We start from the raw sequence: 27857 nt of genomic DNA, 5'->3' as shown, positions 1-27857 counted from the left end.
GTGGTGCGAGTCTCTTTTTATAATTTAGAAACAGAGTAAAAAAAGATATCAGGAGTATGTGTTAGAGAAGAACTGAGGAAGATTACAAACAGACAATTTTGGGGATTGTCGCTTCTTAAGAGAGAGACAAGGAATGGGAAACGATATCAGGGGTAGGTACCTACATGGAAAGTGTTAAAGAACTGAGGAAAATGGAAAACAGACAAAGTTGACAGAGTGACATGCAGATTCAATGCCAAAATACAGAGTAAACGGTCGATCAATGTCTCAACGTCGCTGAGGATTTTCTTTGATGCAGATAATTAGACCCAGATCCATCAAGGACTGTAGCGTCACATAATACGCGAATAGAGTAGTAGAACGAGCTTTTAAACTTAGTTAAGATGCTGTATTCGGCTCATCCAAACGATATATGTACGTTTATTATCTTTTTTCTTTATTTCGATAAGTTACATACGAGTATAGCATAATTGATACTCTTAAAACATTTTTCACTCTGGTTTATATGTATTAGATTTTATTAAGTACTGAAGTCTTCATCTGGTTCACAATGCCTGCTGGAGTTTATCTACTGTATTTCATGGCAATAAACAATTGAAAATAAACTGGAAATTGCTGGAGATGCCAATGAAAACGTATAAAGTACTAACTGTTTGTTTTTTTCATCTTTAACATCGATCTTGAGCAAAACTAGCAATTAAAAGGGTTAAAAATATAAAAGTATAATAAGTGAGCCTAACATTTTTTTTATTTTTAATAATCTATGAATCATATAAACAAAATCTTTATTGTCGTGCACAAAATCGTAAAATGAATTGTCATCTTAAATGGTTCTACGAAAAAGAACCAAAGTTAAAATATAGATTAAATAAACTACAAAAATAAAATATAACAATATTTTTAATTAAACTTGTACTTTAGAACAGAATAAATAACTAATTGTAATATTTGCTTTGTCTTAAACAGACCTAACTATAAAAATTATCACGTTGCTGATAGAGAGGCAGAGGTGTTAACGGAGACAAATCTTCCTCCTCCACATTCATCTTTTCCGCACTCGACTTTGAAACCGTTGCTTTTACTAAAAAATAGGAACTTTAGTTTCACAGGGCTATCTGATGCCATCGGCTTTATTATTAATCATGTACAGCTACGGTCACTGAGTAGTTTACACCTTCATTGTACTGCCAAATCTCAATGCCCAACAAATTTGCTAAATGTCAGAGTGCATGTTGTAGCATCGTGAGAAATATTGTAGACAGAGCTTAACACATGTGACAGCAGTTGGTCACACTGGTTCCCGTACAAGACGGGTGCGGCTATGTTTTTTCGATAAGATAGACATAACCTTAGATAGTAGTCAACGTTTTGTTTATGTTATACATAGTAATAAAGTGCTTACAGGTAAGAGTCTGGAGTTAGTGGATGCGCTCAAACGAAGGAGAGTTCAAATTGCTTGCATTCAAGAAACTAGGTGGAAAGGACAAAGGGCAAAAGAACTAGGTGAAGGATACAAATTGTGCTATGCAGGGAGTAGCAACACTAGAAATGGAGTTGGTATAATTGCTGATAGTGAAATGAAAGATAACGTAGTGGAAGTTGTAAGAACGAGTGATAGAATGATGTCAGTGAAACTTGTAATTGATAAAGAGGTATTGAATGTTGTGTGTGTGTGTGTGTGTGTGTATGCTCCTCAAACAGGTCTGGGTGAGAATGAAAGAAGAGCTTTCTATGACCAATTTGGAGACGTCCTGAGTGATATTCCGTCAGAGGAGAAAGTTATAATAGGAGGTGATTTCAATGCACATGTGGGCCAAGCCAAGGCAGGATATGAAGCAATACATGGGCGATTAGGCTTTGGAACTACAAATGAAGCTGGAGATGACATGCTTGAATTAGCAACAGCACTAGATATGGCGATTGTTAACACATTCTATAAAAAGAGAGAAACTCAACTTATTATGTACAAAAGTGGACAACATCAATCCCAAATAGACTATTTCATGATAAGGAAAGAAGACATACGTGAATGCAAGGACTGCAAGGTAATAGTTAGTGAGACAGTAAGCCAACAACATAAGCTGCTTGTTCTGGACATCGAAGTAAAAAGTGAAACTAAACCAAAACATCGGAGAGGACCACAAAAAATCAAGTGGTGGATGCTAAAAGATGAGAAAGAAGGTCTATTCAGGGAAAGAATAGTAGAGAAAATATGTTGGAACATGAAAGGAAGCCCTACTACAATTTGGAGGAAAATGGCCAGTAGTATTAGAGAAACTGCTATTGAAATACTGGGGAAAACGTCAGGAAAAAAGTTTGAGGATAAAGAGTCTTGGTGGTGGTCAAACGAAGTTCAAGGAAAAATAAAAGAGAAGGGAAAATTATATAAAAAGTGGCAAGAAACCAGATCCAACACAGATCTTCAAAACTATATGGTCGCGAAAAAGGAAGCGAAAGTAGCAGTAGCAAAAGCTAAAGCAGAAGCGTATTCAAACCTATACGATCAACTTGATACCAGGGAAGGCGAAACGAAGATATATAAAATAGCCAAACAGAGAGCAACGAAAGCAAAAGATTTTAATCAGATTAGATGTATCCGAGATGAAAATAATAAAATACTAGTTCACGAAAAGGATGTCAAAAAGAGATGGAGAAAGTACTCTGACAGCTTATTAAATGAAGAATTTTACAGACACCCTGTGGAGTTAACGGAGACAGTAGCAGCAATGGTCACCAAAATAACAAACGAGGAAGTGGCTCAAGCGCTTAAAAAAAATAAAGAAAGGAAAAGCAGTAGGACCAGACGATATTCCTGGGGAAGTATGGAAAGCATTGGGAGAGACAGGAACAAAGTGGCTAACAGGTTTATTTAATAGAATTATGGAAGTTGGACAAATGCCAGACGAATGGATAAGCAGTATACTAGTACCTACAAAAACAAGGGAGATATACAGCAGTGTACAAACTACAGGGCTATAAAACTGCTTAGCCACACCATGAAAATATGGGAAAGAGTAATTGATAGACTAATACGTGAAGAGACCGACATATCCGAGAATCAATTTGGCTTTATGCAGGGCAGATCAACAACAGACGCAATTTTCATTATAAGGCAGTTGATGGAAAAATACAGGAGTAAAGAAACAAACGCTCATATGGTATTCATTGATCTTGAGAAAGCATATGATAGAGTTCCTCGAGAGATTCTGTGGTGGGCACTCAATAAGAAAGGGGTCCCTGGTGCATATGTAAATCTTGTGAGGGATATGTATGAGGGAGTAACGACTAGTGTTAGGACAGGTGTGGGAGAGACTGATAAATTTCATGTGAAAGTAGGATTGCACCAAGGCTCGGTGCTTAGTCCGTATTTATTCTCATTAGTTTTGGACCAGATAACAGCGAAACCACAGGGTAACATTCCATTGTGCTTAATGTATGCTGATGATGTCGTGTTAGTAGGATATAGTGAAAGAGACTTAAAACAAAAACTGGAACAGTGGACACGAGCTCTGGAGGAAAAAGGTTTAAAACTTAGTAGGACAAAGACAGAGTATTTGTAATGTTCATTTAAAGATGGAGTTACTACAAATAAAATGGTATCTTTGGATGGTGAACTGATTGTAAAAAGCAATAGTTTTAAGTACCTGGGATCGGTATTACAGAGTAATGGAGAAATAGATGGAGATGCATGCAGTAGAATTTAGGCTGGATGGATGAAGTGGAAGGAAGTGAGTGGTGTGTTGTGTGACAGAAAAGTTCCAATGAAGCTGAAAGGAAAATTCTATAAAACAGCCATAAGACCGGCTATGATGTACGGAACTGAATGTTGGGCAGTGAAAAAGAAAGAGGAACAACGAATGCATGTGGCGGAGATGAGAATGCTTAGATGGATGAGTGGAGTGACAAGAAAGGATAAAATTAAAAATGAGTATATTAGGGGAAGTCTAGGTGTGGCACCAATTGATGCCAAAATGAGAGAGCATAGGTTGAGATGGTTTGGTCATGTTCAACGTCGAGACGTTAATCATCCAATACGAAGAGTAGCTGGAGTGCAGATTCCTGGAATGAGTAGGAGAGGAAGACCAAAGAAGACGTGGGGGGAGACGATTAGGCAGGACATGTTGGTAAAGGGGATTAATATTGATATGACCCAGGATAGAATTGTGTGGAGAAATGCAATTAGGGAAGCCGACCCCGCATAGGGATAAGGCAAAAAGAATGATGATGATAGTAATAAAGTGCTTAACGGCAACTAAGAACCATTTTTTTTTTATTTATTTACTACTCCTCGGTCACAACATAAATTGGCGATGAGGATGGGATGACAACGAATTGATATTTAAAATAAAAAGCTATTAAACGCGTCCAAAAAGGTCTAGAATGCATTTGAATGACGCGCAAAAAAAAAAAGAGTAATCGCCAAACTCGAAGAAGGTTGGTCATTAAGGCAACTTTCTGCAGATTTGAATATGAGCCATATGGAAAATTAAATAAAGATGGAATCATTTTCACTCTATAGTTTGGTTGGGGCGTGGTTTAAGAAGGCAGAAGACCTTCACAGAGCAAAAAATGAGGTGTTAGTAGATTATCTGAGAGAAGCTCCTTATGCGACAGCTCGAAAAGCTAACGAAGAGACAGCGTTTCCTGACAGCATTCGCACTGCAAGTAGAAGGATTAAAGCAAGTGAATTGATAAATTGTGCAGCTGCACTTAAGGGAAGCTTTTTTGGCTGAGAATCACAAGAGGAGATGAGTTGCATTTTGTAATGAATTCACAAACCGTGAATACAACTTCTGGTATAGTTGCATTTTCAGATGAAAAGTGTTTCAATCATACAGAAATGGTCGAATAAGAGTTTACATGCTGAGAAGTCATAGGTTTGATGAATGGTATACTTATCATTATTTACGAAATAGTGGAGTATTCTTGGTCAAGGTATGGCGATCGATGGATGGGTGGCTGAAGGCCCGGACGTGTGTTCTCATATACAGGGTGATTGATTACTGGGGTAAAGCGCCGTAGATACGTTACAGTAATAAATAGCAATAAAAGTTAATAACAAAAATTGTAGCCAACTTTGAGCTTCACATTTCAAAATTAATTAGAACGTTACAGGGTGTTCGATAACATAGTGGCAGACCAAACTTATGTTTTTTAAATGGAACACCCTGTATTTTATTTTATATTCGAAATCTTCTTAACTTCTCCGTTACAAAAATATAAAGGTCTGTTATGTTATACATGGTACTTAAAAAGTTATAACCAATAATTTTATATGAAAATCGTAACAAGTTCAACTCACTGTATAAATAAAAATACGTACAAAAGCAATGGATTATTGATGCCATATTTTTTTAAATATTGTCAAAATTTTCATAAATGATTGATATTGGTAATTTTCTTTATATTGAATACAGGACGAGTCAAAACGCAAGTACATTATTTTCTCAGTAATTTTAAATGGAACACCCTGTATTTTATATCACTATCGAAAAGTACCATTACCGTACTTTAATTTTTATATAACATTCTCTATATTTAAATTTATCAGTTTTCGAGATATTTTCATTTTTCAGAGCAAATTATTAAGTAAGAGTCTAAACCTTTTCAAATTTTAAGTAAGCCATTACTGAATTGTCTAAAACTGATAATTTACGATTACTGATTATCAATCTGGAAATAAATATAACAATGTAGCAAAGAAAGAAAGAAAAATAATTTATTAGTTACAAATTTTACAAAAAAAACCACAAAGATAGAATACAACATTTTGTGAAAACAATTAAAAACTACTTTTGTATGTAAATGTAACAATGAACCAAATAAAGAACGAAAAATAATTTATCAGTAAAAAATTTTACAAAAAAAACATGAACACAAAATACAACATTTTTGAAAAAATTAAAAGCTACTTTTAATAAAATATTTTAAATATTTAATTATATAAGTTGTTCAAAATGACCTCCTAACACATTTATGCATGCCTAAAAACGGTCATTGAATGAGTTACTTTTACATAACGAAGCATTTGTAAATTAACACTTCAAAATACACTTTGCATTCTATTTTTCATCTCATCTCTTATTGTTGGAGGCATCTTTTAACCTTCATTCTTAAAGTAACTCCAAAAAAATCAGTTCAGTTTATTAAATTCTGGTAATCAGGGTGGCCACGCTACTGGTCCATTAAAAAATGAAAATATCTCGAAAACTAATAAATTAAGACATAGAGGAATGTTGTATACAAATTAAAGTACGATAATGGTACTTTTCAATAGTGATATAAAATACATGGTGTTCCATTTAAAATTACTGAGAAAATAAGGTACTTGCGTTTTAACTCACCCTGTATTAGATATAAAGAAAATTAGCAATATCAATCATTTTTAAAAATTTTGATAATAAATAAAAAATATGGAATCAATACACCATTGCCGTTGTGCTTATTTTTATTTATACAGGGAGTTGAACTTGTTACGACTTTCATATAAAATTGGTTATAACTTTGTAAATACCCTGTATAACATACCAAACCTTTATATTTTTTGTAATAAAAAAGTTAACAGGATCTCGAATATAAAATAAAATAGAGGGTGTTCCATTTAAAAAAACATAAGTTTGGTCTGCCACTATGTTATCGAACACCCTGTAATATTCTATCTAATTTTGTAATGTGAAGCTCAAAGTTGCCAAAAATTTTTGTTATTAACTTTTATCGCTAACTATTACTATAACGGATCTACGGAGCTTTACCCCACTAATCAATCACCCTGTAGAAGAAAAATGAACAGGATTACATTACAAACATATTCTTGAGAATATAATCAGTGATCCTGAGATTCCCCAATAACAACTTCATCTTACAACATGACAATTGCCCAGTACATAAGAGTATAATTGTTCGAGAATGGTGTGAAGAAACTCATGTCAATGTTTTTCCGTGGCCTTTCCAGAGTCCAGACCTTAGCCCCCTCCAAAACGTGTGGACAGAGAAAGAATCCTTAGACCACGAAAGAGAATTGAACTATGGGAAGCAATTAAGCAGGCATAGGAGGAGTTTGTTGAATGTAACATGAGGAGATTGGTGCTATCTTTGAACAGAAGATTGAAAAGTTCTATTGACAATAATGGGGCTTTTACCAAATTAACTGTGTTACTGTTTATCGTTATTTAATATAAAGTAGATTTAAAATAAAATGGATATTTCTAACCCAGGCTTCCTTATTTTTATTATTAAAAACATAAACCATTTAAATAAAAAAACTTCTTTTCCATTTTGTTACATTTTGTAAAATATATTTGAAATAAAATGAAATAACAAATAGAATGAAATAACAAATTTTATATTATTTGTTATTTCATTATTTCGAATACTGTCTCTCTCATACACCGACTATAATATTGCGCATAGATGCCATTCCCACCGGCAGAGGAGTAACCAGAATGATCCTAAGGGGGGAGGGGGTACAACTACTTAATGGTTTCTGCGGGGTATGGAATAGTAATGGTGTTAAGCGTATAGAGCTCAAAGTACATCCAAATGGGGTGGGGGGGGGGGTTTATAACCCCCAAAACCCCCCTGGTTTCGCCTATGCCCACCGGCACCTTTAGAATCTGTGCCTGTACTTTATTTTGATTTTTAAATTTTAATCAAGCTATTTTGGTTCCGCCACTTGTAATTAACGTCCCTTTAAATGTGCTTTTAAAACAAATTTTAAAAGCACATTTAAAAATTAAAATTAAAAAAACGGCTACTAAATATGTAAGAATGTAAACTATTCAATGGTCGCAGCTGTACATCAATTCAAACATCAACTACACTTTATATTCGAGATTCAGACCAAAATTAGTAACAGAGAATATAAAAGAACATGGAATATACAGGGTGCACCACTCTTAACGTGATGGCATATACAGGTTGTTTGGTAAAGAATGGGCCATAGCTTAACCTTAGATTCCTGAGGTTAAAATAGGTCGATTTAAGCTAACTTACCTTAGTACAAAAGTTGATAATAACCGAAATACAGGGTGTCAAAGTTAAACTTTTATTTTATTAATTTTTGAATATTTCCTGACAGGCATGGGACAACAACACGAAATTTGGTAAGTGGTGCTGGTACTGTACACCCTACTAAATTATGTTAAACAAATTTCTGGCTGCTACCAAAGGCGTACGACGGGGGAACGTGAATGGTTGATCCTTCCCAAATTCTACGCCACTCGCGGAATTTCTATTTTAGTGCAATTTTTTGATTCTCCAATACTTTCTATGTAAATAACATACTCTTCATTCGTAACGATAAAGCCATTAGTTTTCGAGATATTTGAAGCTAAAAATGAAGGAGCATAATACATTAATCAAAATAAGTGTGCCTTTTCATTTTTAACTTCAAATATCTCGAAAACTAATGACTTTATCGTTACGAATGAAAAGTATATTATTTGCATAGAAAGTATTGGAAAATCTAAAAATTATGCTAAAATAGCAGTTTCATCAGTGGCGTTGAATTTTGACAAGGGTCAACCATTCACTTTCCCCTGTCGTACGCCTCTGGTATTAACCACAAACGATTATTTAACATAATTTAGTAGGCTGTACAGTACCTACACTTTCTGTCAAGTACCATAAGGATATGTCAAATAGTTTTATAGTACCGGGCACACATAGTTCTTCACAGTTTTAAATAAAGAATAAATTATTAAAAAAAAAGAATACTTTAAAATAATTTGACATATCCGTGTGATACTTTTCAGAAAGTGTAGGCACTGTACACCCTACTAAATTATTTTAAATAATTGTTTCTGGCTACTACCAGAGGCGTACGACAGGGGAAAGTGAATGGTTGATCCTTCCCAAATTCTACGCCACTGATGAAACTGATATTTTAGCATAATTTTTAGATTCTCCAATACTTTCTATGCAAATAATATACTCTTCATTCGTAACGATAAATTCATTAGTTTTCGAGATAATTGAAGTTAAAAATGAAAAGGCACAGTTATTTTGATTAATGTATTATGCTCCTTCGTTTTTATCTTCAAATATCTCGAGAACTAATGGCTTAATCGTTACGAATGAAATGTTTTTTTTAAATAGAAAGTATTGGAGACTCAAAAAATTGCACTAAAGTAGCAATTCCGCCAGTGACGTAGAATTTGAGAAGGGTCAACCATTCACGTTCCCCCCTCGTACGTCTCTGGTAGTAGCCAGAAAAGTGTGTTTAACATAATTTAGTAGATTGTACAATGCCAGCACCACTTACCAAATTTCGTGTTGTTGTCCCATGCCTGTCAGAAAATATTCAAAAATTAATAAAATAAAAGTTTAACTTTGATACCCTGGATTTAGGTTATTATCAACTTTTGTACTAAGGTAAGTTAGCTTAAATCGACCTATTTTAACCTCAGGAATCTGAGGTTAAGCTATGGCCCATTCTTTACCAAACACCCTGTACAGGGTTATTTCTACTTTTTATTAATAAATTTCAAAAATAAAGTTGCACAAAAACACAGATACATATAAAAAATTAAGGGACGTTTACAAAAATAAACACAACAGGGATTCTTCTTCTTTTATGGGTACTAAGTCGTTACCAAATATTGGCGCATAAATATGACAATGACAATCATAAATATTCCTATTTTATCAACAACAGCAAAGGAAAAGCTGTGCAGTATTTTTTGAAATCATCTGCTCAAATTCCAATCATATGCAAAGATTCTACTTCTTCCAAGAGCCTGCTGTCCTGTTTTTCCAGTAATTCTTGAGTGAATTATGTAAATAATAATTGTGAATCTGTAGTCCTATACCACGATCTACATACACTGCTTGTATGCCTTTTCCTCCTCTTGTGTTTTCCCCAGACCATGTGTTTGGGGGTTTCATTTTTTACATTATATTCGTCCTGTTTTGTTTCTAAATAATTTATACATTATAGTTTATTTGGTGAAGTAAAAGTTAGAATTGAAAAATTACGTGTCAATTTTATAAACATGTAAACATCTCATACATTTCTATGTTACTGCTTTTCGATTCATGTTCAATCAGATTTCTCTCAGAAGATATTCTTCTTATTTTTTTTGCATCGCCTTTATATAACGTAGGTGCCCTCTTTACAGACTTTTATAATACATAGTTAGTGTTACAAAAATTAACTAAAATAAAAAAACAAACCTTTCACAAGCACTGAAACTGAATGATCTAGCTACACTATGATTGCTCTTCCGAGTTATTGATACCTAGGGAAAACAAAGTACAATTATAAAATCATGCTGGGATGCTTAAATAAAATAAATAAAAACAAAATAATATAATGTGATTTTTGATTTTACTAGCAACAATTTTACTGATACTTCTACTAAACATATATTACTAGGTTTAGAGGTTACCTGCTACAATTTTACTCATTTCCATCACTTGTTTAGCTAGAATTTGATTTAGTTGTAGTAAATGTTCTCTTTGCTTTTTCTCGTCCATTATTTGAGTTGTCGCTTTGTTTCCTATACTACTAGACGGCGTACTCTTCGTTTCTCGATTTTCTAAAAAAAAATCATATTTCTATAAGGGTGAAATATACACTGTACCCTAACAAAGCTATGGGAAGCAATGGAAGACATCGAAAGCCCATGAATGTTAATAAAAGCACTCTACAAGAATAACAAAGTAGCTATCAAAACGGGCAATAAAACATGCAGTCCATTTAAAACGACAAAAGGGCTGCTTCCCATCCCATACTCTGTTCAAAATATTTCTGGAAAAACCCTGAAACCATGGAAAAGAAAGTGCAAAGGAATGGGCATATCAGTAAAAAACGAATACCTATGTATATACTCTAAGTTTTGCTGACGACCAAATAGTGATCGCACAAGACGAAGATGACCTCAGTTTTATGATGAGGAAACTGGAACAGGAATATACAAAAAATGGAATGGAAATAAACCTTAAGAAAACTGAATACCTACCTAACAATGGAGAATATAGAAATAAAACAGCCGGAAATAGACGAAGGTAAACAAATCAAAGAAACAGACAAGCACAAGTATTTAGGTTTCATAACATCAAACAAAGGAACAACAGAAGAAGATATAAAAAATAGACTGGACAAACAAGACACTGCATACGAAAATTGAACCCGATACTGTGGGATAAGAACATTAGTATAAAAACAAAAAGAAGAATATATGTATAACACTATGACAAGAAGTATCCTCGCTTATGAGTGTGAAAATTGGATAATAAATAAAAAAAAACGAAAAACAAAATAAGAGCAACAGAGATGGAATTCTTAAAAAGCTGCAGAGTAACAAGAAGAGACAGAATAAATAACATAGAGATTAAGAAAAGAATGGGAATGAACTCAGATATACTAGACTACATAGAACAGAAGAGATTAACCTAGGGCCTGATTCTAATTCATTTCGAGGTCGCAATTTAATTTCGAATCCGCCATGATGGTCGCAATTTATAGCGATTCTTATTTATTTCGATATTAGTTAAAACTGGGGATATTAACGATATCATTTTGACACTGATAAAAATTTGGGTTGGCGCTCAGGTTTATTGGATTTATTGGCTACGCAACCACCGCAACATTTGTTGATAGTCTGGGAAAATTATCGAAAAAATGCCATTTTTGGGAAAAGTTATTTACCAGCTATTTTATTGCTAAAATCGAATCTTAAGATTGCATATATTAGTAATATGGGGTATGACAGGTCCGCAGAAAGTGTGTTATTTTATTTATAAACAAATTAGCACTCCTAAATCTTGTTTATTTTTAATTAGTGCTCTGTAACTCCCAAGATTTTTCCTTTAAACCAAAAACACTCAAATAAAAATTCACCGTAATCTAGTTCGGTACAAAGTTCTTCAACAAAAATTTTATTCGGAAAATCCGAGTCTTCCGATAAAATCTGCAGTTCCCAATAAAAATTTTAGGGAAGTAATTATTTATCAATAATTAAATAAATTGATGACATGAAAGATTGTTTATAGTAGATTATATATCAGGAGGCCGGCGACAATCTAACCAATAGTTTAGCAATAATTAAAATGTTAATTAAAAAATTTCGGTCGAAATAATAACCAGAAAGATTATGAACACCAGAATAACTATGATTTTCGAATACAAAAGCACCATACCTATTCAACGTACTTTACAGAATCGAAATTGGACTATTTGAGCGGTCTCAGGAATGTTATAAAGAAACAATTTTTTGGCTTATAAGCAAATAGAACCCCTCAGAAAATACTAGATTAAATTAAATTAAATTAAGTTAACGCTTTATCAAGGCTTCTGTGTCCTTTTCGAAGAAAAAAAATTGAATTGCGAGGATTGGTTCCAGGTATAACCGGTCAAATTTGACTGGCATTTGCGGCAGAGTTATAAACAACAGGATTTCAACCTTTGAACCATTACCTTTTTATTCCGGTCCTCTTACAAAGGTACATACAAATTTTCATATCTTCAAGACACTCATAACAAAAAAGATTTATGTCACCAAGTTATTTAATTATTGATAAAGAATTACTTCCCTAAAATTTTAGTTGAAAATTCAAGATTTTGTTTGGAAATCCCGAATTTTTCGAGGAAAATTTCGGCCGAAGGAAATCGGAAAAAAATATCTATGTGCAGAATTAAATTACAGTGAATTTTTATGTGAGTGTTTTTGGTTTAACGTTAAAATCTTCTGAGTTACAGAGCAGTAATTGAAAAAATATTTCGGAGCGGTAATTTGTTTATAAACCAAATAGCACACTTTCTGAGGACTTTGCGTAGCTATATTACTAATATATGAAATCTTATTTCTGATTTAATACTATTCTATCTAATTCCTCCAAAACCAGCAAATTTCCATAAAACCCAGCCATGTTAATACCTTTTGCTTTAGTTTTCCTTGCAAGAAAGAAACAAAACACATCTCCTAAACTAAACCTAACCTCGCTTTCGGCCATTCATTCATGTCCGTGTCACAATAATTTCGACTCGAAATTATAATATCAACCACTTTTTTGGAGTCGCAATTAATTTCGATAAGTCGCTATTTAATGACATCATTTCGTTAGTTCAACTAAAATCCACAAGGCTCGCACAGTCGCATTTCAACGTCGCCATATTGACTGCGACTTGTTTTGAGTCGAAATTTGAATTAGAATCAGGGCCCTGATACGGACATGTCAGAAGAGCAAACCGAAAATATTGGATAAACAGAATAATAGAGTGGAGCCCGATAGGAAGAAGGAAGAGACGCAGATCCCGAAGACCTTTCAGAGGTGAAGTGGACGAAGCAACAGACAGAAGAAATCTGCAGGAAGGGACTAACAAAACAAAAAGAACTGGAGAGAACGGTTGAGTGAAGGAATACAGTGAAAACTGTGGAAATCCTTAGTATATATACAAATATTTACCTCCAGTTAAATTTGTAGAACTTGTACTGATAAAAGTCGTATCAGACAACATTTTCTTGATAGTCTCAACTTTTTTCATTCGATGCTCCTGTTCCTCAACCGATAACTGGGGAAGTTGCTCTGGAATGTATCGCTCAGGAATGTTAATTTTACTAGGGATCCCTAACAGATCATCTATAGTCCTCTCATTATATTTTAATTCCGTATTAATTAAAGTGGACCGAACTACGTCTGGAGCATCTATCCGCTGCCTCAGTGCTCGTTCCATATCTAAGTCATCTCTAGCTCGTCTATTATTAACATTGAGCTTATCAAAAACGTCCTCTTGGGGGTTCAAACTTTTAATTGAGTGGTTGTGGGGAGCTGTATAATGTCTACGCTTTTCTTTGGGAACCGCCCTACGATTGGGCTGCTTTAGGGGAGGTTGCACAGACATCTCAGTTATAATTTGGCGTGCTGCTTCGCTTTTGAACACGGGCAGCATATCAGAAGATTTTTCAGGTTCTTGATCACATACACTCGAGCTAGATGCTAAGTTATGGGTACTATTATTAGGTTCCTTGTCTAAATGTTCTATGTTCGAGGTGATGAGCCCTTTATGTGTATTATTCACGCCATCATCTTCTTGCACTACGTCCCACTTACCAGGAATTAATTTTTCGCGGTCTCTTTGTCTCTTTTCGGATTCTCTTTTAACTATCCTTACAGTTTTGATCTCTTGTTTTTCTTGAGGAATGACCGAATTGTTTTCGCTGACTGATGTATTGGAACTATCTACATGACTATAGTAATCATAGTCCTCTAATTTACTGTCAGTGTTAATGTACATAGGACTGACTTTCATCATTTGATCACATTCTCCGTGATCTATACTAGACATCGTATCTAAATCTGTCTCCCTCCATAAAGAAGGTATTTTCTTTTTGTTTAAACTGTTTTGAAAACTACTAGATGTTGGTTTTTGTTGAGAAGCATTGGGAGACCTGTTTGTCAATTGTCGAACTTGCAAACTCAATTTTTGTCGCTGCTTCTGCAGTTCTCCGATTTTTTTCTCTACTTTCTGTAGATCTGACTCTACACCAATATTACTCCCTATTGTACACGTGAGACTGTCACCTGAAATAAAAAATAGATGTCAAATTTATCATTCCGCGTATTAAGTCTACCCCCTAATTATTTTTTGAATAATAGACTTTAGAAACTTTAAAATTATTAGAATTCAATATCTTACCAGCATTCGAATACTGCGGTGAACCCTGCCTAGAATTTTGTAACTTTTGTTTCAACACCATCAGTTCTTGCTCCAATTTAGCGTTACCCGAGACAGTCTCTTCTAATTTTTTGGAATTTTGGGCCAGCATAAAATATACTCTACTCAGGTCATTTTCCAGAATAACTTGCTGCTTACGAGCAATTTCTATTTCACTTGGATCATTGAACCCCTTACTGAGACGATGCCTTAATCCCCCAAGCGCACGTTCTATATCTTCCTTATCCTGTTGGAGTTTTTGAAGTGTTCCCGACTCTTCATGTATTAATCTAGAACACAATATTAAAAGTTATGGAATATGTACAAGAGTACATACAAGGTTATTCACTATATTTTGACCTCCTGTAAACTGCTTTATTTACAGAATTAGAAAAAAATGTAAAATACAAAAGTTATTCGATTTTTAAATTATGATTTTTTGCCATATACAGGGTGAGTTTTTAGTGCGGGATCGGTCGATAATTCCATAATGTTATAGAATATCGAAAAAAGTTATTTAGAAAAAATGTAGGCAATGATATTCTCCACGCTTGGAAAATATGTTCATTTCTACAGGGTGATCAATAACAGCGTGGCATATCAAACATATAATTTTTTAAATGGGACACCCTATATATTTTTTCATATTTATATTCCCCTCATAATTCTTGTTCATATAATATAGGGTTTTGCATTACTATACAGAGTATTTAATAAGTTATGACCATTTTTATTTCGAAATCACTATGAGATTAACACCCTGTATATAAAGAAATAATTCATAGACCATAATTTGTTTTATGTAGTAAGATAAACAATATACTGTAGTTTTTAAATTAAGTCCAATTGAAATCATTGAACAATGTTTGTATACAGGGTGAACTACAAAACCCAATTACGATTTTCTCTATTTTTTTAAATAGATCACCCTATATTTTATTTTTCAAAAATATCGTATATATTATACTCTTTCATTTTTATATAGCGTTCCCTATACCTAAACTTATTACTTTCGGAGATATTTTTAGTTTTCTTCAACTTTCGGGAATACATTCAATTTTTCTAGTAGAAATAAGTTGGTATTGAATGATAATTAAACAAAATTATTTTTATTCAATAAATAACTAACACAAAATATAAACCACATCAATATGCAATGAATGTATCAATAAATGTGATATTAAGGAATTATCATATTTCCCTATATACAAGAATCATACAATTCCTACAAAAAAAATATAGGTATCTTGTGTATAATAAAATTACAAGATTATTTTTATTTAATAAACAACTCACACAAAACATAAATCAAAACAATATACAACTAACTTAATAGTTTTTAGATTATTATATCAACAGCATTCTAAGCCAAGAAGTTTTTAGTAACACATTCCTAATTGCAGATTGTGACCCGCAGTTATTAATAATATAATTTTCATATTAAATTTCATTAATATGCATAAAGAAATCCCTACTTTGATAACACTCAAACTAGATGATCTATAAATGTTTAAGGTGATATAGTTAGAGATTATGTGATTGGTCCACATTTTTTGACGGTTGAGGTTTTTATACGACGGTGCTCCAGTTCTTCCAAAATTGATTTTTCTCAAGTGGGGCTATATTAAAAACCTTGTATAACAGAAGCATCCAACAACGCTTAATGATATGAAAAATAGAATAAAAGAAGCTTTTAATAATATTGACTTACAAAGAAATGTGGCTCGGTCATTTGAATATCGGTTACAAAATTGCATAGACGTCGAAAGTGGTCATTTTCAACATTTACTTTAGATTTATATCCTTAACATCACATTAATTGATACATTCATTAAATTTTGTTAAGGTTTATTATTTTTTTGTTAGTTATTTATTGAATGAAAATATTTGTTATATTATTACATAATACTTATTTGTTAAGTTATTTATATTTATAAGAATTGAATGTATTCCCGGCAAATTAAGAAAACTAAAAATATCTCAGAAACTAATAAGTTTAGGTATAGGAGATGCTATATAAAAATGAAAGAGTATCATAAATACAATATTTCAAAAAAAAAAATAAAATCTAGGGTGATCTATTAAAAAAAAATTGAGGAAATCGTAAATTTGTTTTGTAGTTTAAAAGTGCTTATAAAAATGAATGTTCTACTGAAAAATTCTTGGCTTAGAATGCTGTTGATATACCAATCTAAAAACTGTTACATCAGCTGTATATTGCTTTGATTTATGTTTTATGTAAGTTATTTATTGAAAAAAATTATCTTGTTATATTATTATATACAACAAAAATTTTTTTTTAGGAATTTTACGATTCTTGTATATTAGGGATATATGATAATTTCTTAATATCACATTTATTGGTATATTTACTGCATATTGCTATGGTTTATATTTTGTGTTAGTTATTTATCTAATAAAAATAATTTTGTTTAATTATTACTCAATATTAACTACTAGAAAAATTGAATGTATTCCCGAAATTTGAGGAAAACTAAAAATATCTCGGAAAGTAATCAGTTTAGATATAGGGAATGCTATATAAAAATTAAAGAGTATATTAAATACAATAATGTTGAAAAATAAAATATAGGGTGATCCATTTAAAAAAATACAGAAAATCGTAATTTGGTTTTGTAGTTCACCCTGTATACAAATATTCGTCAATGATGTGAATTGGGCTTAATTTAAAAACTACAGTATATTGTTTATCTTATTACATAAAAGAAATTATTGTCTACGAATTACTTCTTTATATACAGGGTGTTAATCTCACAGTGATTTCGAAATAAAAATGGTCATAACTTGTTAAATACTCTGTATAGTAATGCAAAACCCTATATTATATGAACAAGAATTATGAGGGGAATATAAATATGAAAAAATATATAGGGTGTCCCATTTAAAAAATTATATGTTTGATATACCACGCAGTTACTGATCACCCTGTAGAAATGGACATATTTTCCAAGCGTGGAAAATATCATTGTCTACATTTTTTTTAAATACCTTTTCTCGATATTTTATACCATAATGGAGTTATCGACCGATCCCGCACTAAAAACTCACCCTGTATATCGTACTAGTGACGTCATCCATTTAGGCGTGATGACGTAATCGACTATTTTTTTAATTGGGAATATTCCCTATTCAGTAATAAAAACATTAACATGATTAATTATATAGGGTGTCAAAAAAATTTTTATTTAAATTAATTGACACAAAAAGAAGAATTTATGTAATTTATTTAATTCAAAATACATTCTACTGCTGTCAGAAAACAGGAATAAATGTTTATTAAACAAATAAACATTATAAGGGTTTTGTAGGGGGTAGGTACACGGAAATTACGATGAACACTTAGTAATGTAGATTATATTGAAATAAAACGTAACAGCGTGTAATTGGGTAATACATGAGTTGAAAATACAATGTAAAACGCCGGAGGCGATGTGTCTTTCGCGATAGCATAACTTCAACTGGCACTGCGCAGGACTTCGTCGTTCGTCGTGCTGTTTCGGGACAGTGCTCGGAGCGGTTGGCTTTATAGTACGGGGGATTTGTAGCCAATATATAACATTACTGCCATATTATAACCATTGATTAACAAATATAGGGGAGAAGATACGAAACTAAACGAGCGTTTATGTACGACACCAGTGGTTTTAGAAATAGATGGCGTTAGCAGCTTTCTAGGTACGAGATTGAATTTACCTGAGACAACGATGAGACGTATTCAGGTATCTTTGGTTATCGGAATTTGGGGTCGGCCGACTGGATTATAATAGAACGTATTTATTTCTTTTCATTCATTTATATTTGAGTTATCATTCAACTATTCAACGATAATAGTGGCATGATCATGACAATCAGACAATCTTTAAAATAATTATTGAAGTTAGCACCTATTACTTTCTAAACTCGTTTTTAAATTAACAAGAATTGTAGTTGTAATTTGTCTTTTAATTTGAATTCTTGAAAGAAATCATTCAATATTCCAAATAAAAAAATTATTTAACGAGAAAAATACTCACTGGGTGATTTTATATATTGTACATTTATCTTATTTGCCTCATAATCTCGATAAAAAATTAGGTAGGTATTTTCGTTAATTACAGTCTCTTCTGATAATTGTATATTTTGTTTGGAGATATTGCAACGGTATTTACTTAATATAAAATTGACTAAGTAAACCGCTCGGCCACTTTAAACTCTTCGAAAAAATGGTAAGGACTTAAGTTGTTGCGATTTCCTACAATTTCTTCCAAGTTTTTTCATGCGGTCGATATTTTCCGAATTAGGGGGAAAATCGTGACTAAGTATACTTATCGAATTATTTATTATTAACTTTACTTCTTAAAGGTGCCTTGTATTTCTGCGTAGGCGTCCACCGTGGATTGTATTGTCAGGTGAGATATTAGATAGTCAGGATTACCTACATTATTCTATTAAGAGTAATTTCATTATTATCATTCGGCGAATATTACGCAGCCATGACATCTTTTCCTAGACCTCTCTTACCCTCTATCTTTCCTTTGATTACCAGTTGCCGTATATCGTTCTCATAAACATACATGTAAGAAATAAAATAGAAATGAAAGTCAATGAATAACAGAACCCATAGAAGCAAACACAGGAATCAAGCAAGGAGATTCACTAAACCCTCCATACTGTTTAAAATAAAGTTGGATGCAATAATAAAACAAGTGAAGAAAAAAAGAGGGTACAAAATGGGCGATAAAGAGATAAAAAAACTCTGTTGCGCTGATGACACCGTGTTAGTAGCGGAGTGCAAAGTCGACCTACAAAGAATACTGCATGAGTTCAACATTAACATAAAAGAAATGAATATGAAAATATCAGCCTGAAAAAACAAAAATCTTAGTAATATCCACAGAATCAATAAGATGCAAATTGGACAATCAAATTATACAACAAGTAATGACTTTCAAATACCTTGGATTAATAATAAATTAATCTATCAGCCGACAACAATATCGAAGAAGAGGTTAAAGACCAAATAATTAAAGCCAGTAGAACGGCCGGATGCCTAAACGACACAATGTGGAAAAACAAACACCTAAGAGTGGAAACAAAGGCCAGAATATAATATGAGTCAGTTATTAGACCAGTTATGACTTACACGGCCGAAACAAGACCAGATACAAGCAAAACACAAAGACATCTGGAGACCAACGAAATGAAGATCTTAAGAAGGATTGCTGGAAAAGGACTACGGAACAGGGTAATAAGTGAGGAAATCAAATGCATATGTGGGATAGACAGTATAAATGTCTGGGTAAAGAATATAAAAGAAGAGTGGAATCAACGCTTAAGCCGGATGTCTGAATCAAGGATAGTAAGAATAGCCAGAAGAAGTATAGGACGCCCAAGGAAAAGATGGAATGACAATTTAGGGACAGAATGAAAGGCACCGTTGAAGAAAAACGGGCAGTACTGCCTATAAAAAGAAAAAGAAGAAGAACAAATTCTTTAGGTAGATTTTCGGTAGTATAATGTGCTTCTTTGGAGTTTTACTGATGATTACTGTTTTCGTTTTAGTGGGAGAAAATTCTAAGCCAGTAGTGTTCGAACAATTCTTAAATTTGTAAATGAGTAGTGGATTAAGTGATTTAGCGATGTGATTGATTGCAATAAGGAAAAGTGCAACACTAAGAGTAGACCATTGAGGAATGTCGTTTAATTGGATTTTTGAGTCTAAAAGAACGTTATTTATTCAAATAAGTTTCGTCTATATAGAAAATTATTAATAAATTTTATATTTCCTTGAATTGAACAACTTAATAGAATTCTTATAATATCTAATCCCCAAATGGTACGCGTTATATAATAAAAGATAGCCATAAGCCAAACATACATGATCACATCCAAATAACCCATGAATGACTCAATATCCACTAGGTTTTCTAATGTAGATGTGGACTTTCTAAAGTCACTTTGTATAGGGCTAGGTAGCTAGCAATAAGTCTAATACTATCTAGTAGCTATCAAGTGGATAAACTGACTAATTCTAAGCAAGTTTTGTTCTAGAGTTTTTTCACTTAAAAAAAATGGCGTTTGTATGAAATCTTTATACTCAGTATAAGCAGAGTTGTAGCTAATTAAAAGTAAGTTCTTATTCGTCAAATTCCAAATCGAATGTTTCAACGTGAACTAACAAAAAAAATAAAGTACATTTCGGGGAAAACTCATTGCAGCTTTTTTAAAGTGTTTAAAAAGCTTTATTTTTGTTTTTAAAAAAGTTTCTAGCATTAAAAGTAAGCAAGTTACGCTGAAAATAAAGTTGGTCCTTTTTTTGTAAAACCTAGTTTTAAAAAATCGTGAAAATCACCCTCTGAAGGGGAACTTGCGTAAAATTTTTAATTCGAAAGAGATGCTATAAATCACATCAAAACACAATTTAAAATGTATCAAAGAAAAAAGTCGTTTGTGTTTTTCGTTTGGCGCCTCAAGACGAATAAAATCAAATTATCGTTACCGCTTCACAAGTTACTTTACTTAGGACAAGGCGAAAACGGCGGGTACGTTGGGAAAAATATTCCCATGAGATTTTTTTGTATAATTACATTCGTGAGACATCCCAGAATAAGGTTCAAGAAGTCGCCCACGTGAAAAGTGGGCCAAATTTTTTTTAACAATTTTTTTTAATCAAATTGCAAAAATCTATACTTTTGGCCCGGACAATTTTTTTGTAGGTTTTTTGGACCATTCTGGATAAAAAATGAAAAAACGATTTTTAAGGGTTACTCGGATTACTCGGTTAAAATTTATTATTATGAAAGTCAGAAAGTGACTAAATCAAAGTTTAATGCCCCCCCTACAAGATCCTGAAGAAATTTTTGTCATTATTTTATTACTAAGCTGTTATTTTTAAGTAATAATATTGAGCGTCATGAACGTGGTTGCCGGCCGTAAATGCTGAGTGCGAGAGAGATGCCACTCCGGCAGTCCAATTGTGCATCTTACTTGCACTCACATTTACGGCCGCCTACCTCGTGCATGACGCTCATTATTATTACTTAAAAATAACAGCTTAGTAATAAAATAATGACAAAAATTTCGTCAGGATCTTGTAGGGAGGGCATTAAACTTTGATTTAGTCACTTTCTGACTTTTATAATAATAACTTTTAACCGAGTTATTAAGCCTTGAAAATCGCCATTTTTCGTTTTTTTTTTCAATTTTAAATTGCTTATAACTCGAAAACGATCAACTTTAGAGAAAAATAATAAGAGACCTTTTTTATCCAGAATGGTCCAAAAAACCTACAAAAAAAATGTCCGAGCCAAAAATATTGATTTTTGCAATTTGAATAAAAAAAATTGTTAAAAAAAATTGAACCACTTTTCACGTGGGCGACTTCTTGAGCCTTATTCTGGGATGTCTCACGAATGTGATTATGCAAAAAAATCTCATGGGAATATTTTTCCCAAAGGACCCGCCGTTTTCGCCTTGTTATGATCTGTAAGTTTTATCGTAAATTTAGTTTTACAGTAATTTTTTTTGTTTTGAAAGAAAAATGCCTTTTTTTCAAAATAACTTTATAATTATCAGTGATACGAAATATCCCAAAGTGTAAAGGTCATATTCATAGGTCTGATTAATTTCATCTGGGATGCTAATTAAGAGGTGATATTAAGGATTTTGTTTACAAAAAAAGGGATCAACTTTATTTTGTGCGCAACTTTTACTTCTGATACTAGAAACTTAAAAAAATAAAGCTGTTTTTAAACAATTTAAAAAAATTATGATGAGTTTTCCCCGAAAAGTACTTAATTTTTTTATTATTTCACGTAGAAATATTCAATTTGGAATTTGACGAATAAGAACCTACTTTTTATTAGCTACAACTCTGCTCTTACTGAGTCTACGACTTCATATGTCATATATAAAACATTTTTTTCATTTTTTTATAAGCTGTATTTTTGCTATGAATATTTTTTTGACGAAATACTTCCTCATTTCCTCATGAAATATACTTTTTTTGAAACATGAATATATTCACGCGCAAATAACTCGAAAAGTATTTACTTGTGAGGTCAAGACTAGTGAAAAAACTCTATAGTCAATTTATATTTTCAATATGATAGCGACTGTGCGTTAAAATTTTGAATACGGACCACGTAGAATAAGTGCTTGTTCTTGGCTAGCTTCAACAAATTTACGCTAGGCGCGCCACTATACAGGCAGATTTTAAAGGGAACAAAATAATGCACATGGTTTCGTATCTTCCCCCTATATTTATCAATCAACGTTATAACCACATACAGCCATACAGCCATATTATAACATTACTTTTCACTAAATTTAATGTTCAAGCTGCCACCCATCTATACCTCTTGGCAGTTTGAATATTGAATTTAAGCAAAAATCAATGTTTATTTGTACAATAAACTTTTATTTCTGTTTTCTAACAGCAGTAAAATCTATTTTAAATTAAATAAATTACATACATTCTTCTTTTTGTGTCAATTAATTTAATTCAAAAAAAATTTTTGTGGACACCCTGTATAAATAATTATCTTAATGTTTATACTACTGAATAGAGAATTAAATTACCTTTCAAATGAGCTAGCACACGACTCCTCTTCTCATTTAAAAAAATAGTCGATTACGGCATCACGCCCAGACGGATGACGTCACTAGTATGTTATATATGTCAAAAAATCATATTTTAAAAATCGAATAACTTTTGTATTTATACTTTTTTTTCTAATTCTGTAAATAAAGCAGTTTACAGGGGGATCAAAATATAGTGAATAACCCTGTACAATTATTATTGTACAGAACTATCTGAAACCGCGAAGGTCAATCAGGTAGCAAATCAAGGAGAGGGGACTTGAGCTGAATGCGTTGGTGCAAAGTGGTTTTGCAACATTGCTAGATAAAATCGTAAAATAGTTGTTTACTCAGAATACATTTAAATTTTTTTTAATAAACATTAATATTACAAGTGCCGTGAAAACAGGACACTAAGTGCACAATCCCATGAAATTATACACAATGTTTTAAAATTTAGGCAGAAGGAAATTTGACTGTGAAACAGAAAACAAACAAAAAACCGAAAAAACTTTGAAATCTGATTGATCTGACAACGTCGCGTAACCAAAGTTTTCGATGGGTCTGACCTTGGCGATTTTAGATATTTCTGTCGACCTATAGACTGTCTTATTAATATCTAAAAATGTATTTATACCTGTCTAATATGTATAATTGTTGAACCTTCTCTTGGAATTGATGATGGTTAGAGTTCAGCCTATTCCATTCCCGTTTTTGGTCTGCAAGGAGCCGCCTTTCTTGGATTTGCTGATTGAATTCAAGTCTATCTCTAATTTGTGGCGTGGCCATCGATTTTTCTTGAGGAGTTCTATATAAAGACCCCAATTTTACCATATTATCCACTAAGTTTACCAACGGTTTTCCTTTTTCATACTTAAAGAAAAATAAGTTATTGTTAAAGCAATTTTTGAGACTAGCATGAGGTGAAATCTACGTTTTTCTTTTCATTTGCACTAGGGGAAGATTTATATCTTGCAATACGCCTATCTTAAACCAAATTTAATTTTTTTGAGTTTTCACAGAAAATTATTGAGCAAAAATGGAAGTGAGAAATTATTTATGTATATGTAAATAATTACCTGCTTTTCAAGCTCTAATAAATGCTGTCTAATTTGTTCCAGTTTCTGTAAATTTTCCATTCTTCTTGCTTGATCCATAACGCATAACTGGGCCTATAATAATTTTATTAAAACAGTATTAAAACGATATGTTAACATAAATTTGGAAATCAATCAGACAACTAATAGTCATACAAAGGACCTACAAAAAAGGTAGCTGATAGATTAGCTATCACGTCTAATTTAACCAGGATTCACGGAAATAGACTAAAAAACAAGATTAATTTATGCCCTTATCATCCGTCCTCTTACATTAATCGTTCTCAAGTCACCCCTCCCCAACTCATCCTACAAAAGTAGTGGATAACAAAGATGTAACCAAAACTACTAAAAGAAACAAGTGTGGATGGCACAAGATATATCGGAATTTAGACCAGGGCGCATCTGTAAAAATATTAGTAAATTTGGACGTTGCGAGGTGTCTCAAATTTTTTTGCAGAAATTGCTTGAAAATAACTTAAATAATAATATTTGAGTTATCCTCCCTCTCAAAAAGGTCCGGAACATTGTTTAAATAATCAAAATGTCAAAAAATTAAGGAAAAATTCGATTTTTTTCTTCGTTTTTTGATTATAACTTTAAAAGTATTCATTTCCGAGAAAAGTTGTACTGACATAAAAGTTGCGTAATTAAATTTCCTACAATATAGAATTGGTTCAAAATTTAAAAAATAGTCACCCTTGTTGCAAAATAGCAATAATTGCGAAAAAACCATACAAAAACAAGTATTCGCATTTTACGTTTTTCAACCATTTATGCTAAACTTAGGACCTTCATATTTCACCCATTAAAACTCTATGATACAGTAAAACAGTACTGTAAATTTCATTAAGATCGGTTCAATAGATTTTGCAAAATAAATTTTGCAATCCAGCTTTCGCACAAAAATTCATTTTTTCAAAATGTTACAGGACTGAAAATAAAGCAGATAGCAAGTTGATTTTTTTTGCGTATAGAAGTGTACTGTACCTTTCATTTGCAATTTGCAAAATTAAAATCGCTTAACTACCACGGCGTCAGGAATTTTTTTAAATAAACATTAATTATTGGTGCTACGCGAAGGACAGCGGATAGTTTGGACTGATTGGGCATTCCAATGACCTTTGATAATGATTGATACATTTTAATTTTTATTACATTTCGATATAAATAAATAAATTTGTTTATTACAAAATAAAAACACATACCTACTCTGCCTTTTGAAATAACACTTTTTTTAGCAAAAACTTTTTTTGTTCATATATTTTAACTTAGAGAATAAAAGTTTATTATTTTTAAACATATGCAATTGTTTAAACAATATTTCACAAACAATAATAAAATTAGCTTGATTTTTGTGGAATTAAAATATTAAAATACAACAAAATATAGAGTAAGAAAATAATATATTAGATAAAGATTAGAAGAAATTTTAGTGGAAATCAAGTTGTGTGAATCGAACTCCGCTGTCCTGCGCGTAGCACCAAAAATTAATGTTTATTTAAAAAATTTTCTGACGCCGTGGTAATTAATCGATTTTAATTTTGAAAATTGCAAATGAAAGGTACAGTACACTTCTATAAGCAAAAAAAAATTCAACTTGCTATCTGATTTATTTTCAGTACTGCAACATTTAAAAAAATGAATTTTTTTTGTGAAATCTTAATGAAATTTACAGTGTTGTTTTACTATATTATAAAGTTTTTCTGGGTAAAATACGAAGGTCCTAAGTGTAGCGTAAATGGTTGAAAAACGTAAAATGCGAATACTTGTTTTTGTATGGCTTTTTTCGCAATTATTGCTATTTTGCAACAAGGGTGTATTTTTTAAATTTGTAACTAATTCTGTATTGTAGGAAATTTAATTATGCAACTTTTATGTCAGTACAACTTTTCTTAGAAATGAATAGTCTTAAAGTTATAATCAAAAACCGATAAAAAATCGAATTTTTATTTCATATTTTGACATTTTGATTATTTAAACAATTTTCCGGACCATTTTGAGTGGGAGGATAACTCAAATATTATTATTTGAGTTATTTTCAAGCAATTTCTGCAAAAACATTTGAGTCACCTCTCAACGTCCATCTCAAAACAGATGCGACCTGGACTAATTGATGGACCAAAGCCGACAAATAAAAAATTATCCAGGCAGTACAAAGAACTAGATAAAAAAAGCAAAATACATAAAGGAAGCCAATGAAATTTGGATTAAGGAACAAGTGGAAAAATAGATAATTATGACACTCAATTGGTACCGGATGTCCCAATAAGAATGGCTCTCGGCCATATCTCAGGAACCGCTTATAGTACAGCTTTGAGAAAAAAATATTTATTACAAAAGCTGCCTCGGGAAAAGCCTGAAAATTATTTTCATAATTGTGGGTCCACCGCTAGAGGGCGTAATTAAATATCAAAAATTAAAAAATCAAAATTTTGCAAAATTTACCTAATGAAAGGGCACTGGAAATCCAATCTTCGTATTCTTCACAAAATTCTGCGCATATTTGATTTCACAAGTTTAAGTCTACCTTTGCAAATAAGAGGTGTGGGTGAGTGGGAACCTTCTTATGAAAAAATGGCTGTAAGTCCGGTTCTGCTAAATCGAATTTGCATACTTGGTCTTGTTGAAAACAGCTCTTTTTCGTCAATGTAAGTGTCTTATTTTCGAAATGGCCTAATAAGTAATATGCAAGCTAGGAGGCGTTATTTAATTATTTTCAGAAATCTAGTTTTCTTTGGAGAATATTAAATACAAGTATGCATTTTAAATCCTGTATTACAAAATTAGACCAAATTAACAACATAATACCGAAAACCGCATGTCGATACCTTTTTTCTATCTCAAGATATCTTAAGAAACGTGTAAATTTTAAACAACTGTTAATGTCACCGGTAAACCAAGTTAGGGAAAAGTAGTGTGCTATGGAAAAAACAAAGAAAACATTTTCCAGATGTAAACGTATACAATTAATTAAAACAATAATACAAACAACACTATAAAATATAACAAAGATATTAAAGCAACTACTTACTTAGTGACGACCTAAATGTTCAAATTGTTGCCCATCATTTTCAATGCAAGCATTTACTCTTTCAAGAGTAGATTAAACAGCAGTCTAAATTTCTGCTTTCGCAATGCTTTGAATGGCGTTTTGTATTCTCTAGATTCTAGATAATGTTTTCTCGAGTAGTGGGCCTAGCGGCAAAAACAAGGTCTTTAATCCGTCCCCATAAATAAAAGTCTAAAACAGTTAAATCTGTTGCTATCCAATCTACTCTTGAAAGAGTGAATGCTTACATCGACAATGATGGGCAACAATTTGAACATTTAGGCAGTCACTAAGACTAAGGAAGTAGTTGCTTTTATTTGTTTGTTATATTTTATGGTGTTGTTTGTCTTATTGTTGTTTTAATTAATTATATACGTTTACATATGTAAAATGTTTATTTGTATTTTCCATAGCACACTACTTTTCCTCGTGTACCGGTGACAGTAACGGTTATGTTTAAAATTTACACATT

The 27857-nt window shown here is 32.2% G+C and overlaps 1 protein-coding gene across 4 annotated transcripts in view; it reads right to left on the bottom strand.

The window, feature by feature from the left end:
• Positions 1-882: 882 nt before the first annotated feature.
• Positions 883-27857, bottom strand: part of LOC114330789 (uncharacterized) — a 214083-nt gene continuing 187108 nt past the window's right edge. For 3 of the 4 annotated variants that reach the window (XM_028280196.2, XM_028280195.2, XM_028280198.2), the window contains 6 exons: positions 24316-24408; positions 23874-24109; positions 14639-14946; positions 13408-14523; positions 10389-10538; positions 883-1081 (listed from right to left, as the gene is read on the bottom strand). In XM_028280196.2, coding sequence (XP_028135997.2) covers positions 969-1081; positions 10389-10538; positions 13408-14523; positions 14639-14946; positions 23874-24109; positions 24316-24408 — 2016 coding nt within the window. In that variant the 3' untranslated portion in view covers positions 883-968. Of the gene's footprint in view, positions 1082-10173; positions 10239-10388; positions 10539-13407; positions 14524-14638; positions 14947-23873; positions 24110-24315; positions 24409-27857 lie in introns of all 4 variants that reach the window. The other variant, XM_028280197.2, reaches the window with a different exon arrangement.

This window comes from Diabrotica virgifera, chromosome 10, assembly GCF_917563875.1.
Source record: "Diabrotica virgifera virgifera chromosome 10, PGI_DIABVI_V3a".
Lineage (NCBI taxonomy): Eukaryota > Metazoa > Arthropoda > Insecta > Coleoptera > Chrysomelidae > Diabrotica > Diabrotica virgifera.
The sequence above is the reverse complement of the archived record's forward strand: the minus strand, read 5'-3'. Positions and strand labels throughout refer to the sequence as shown.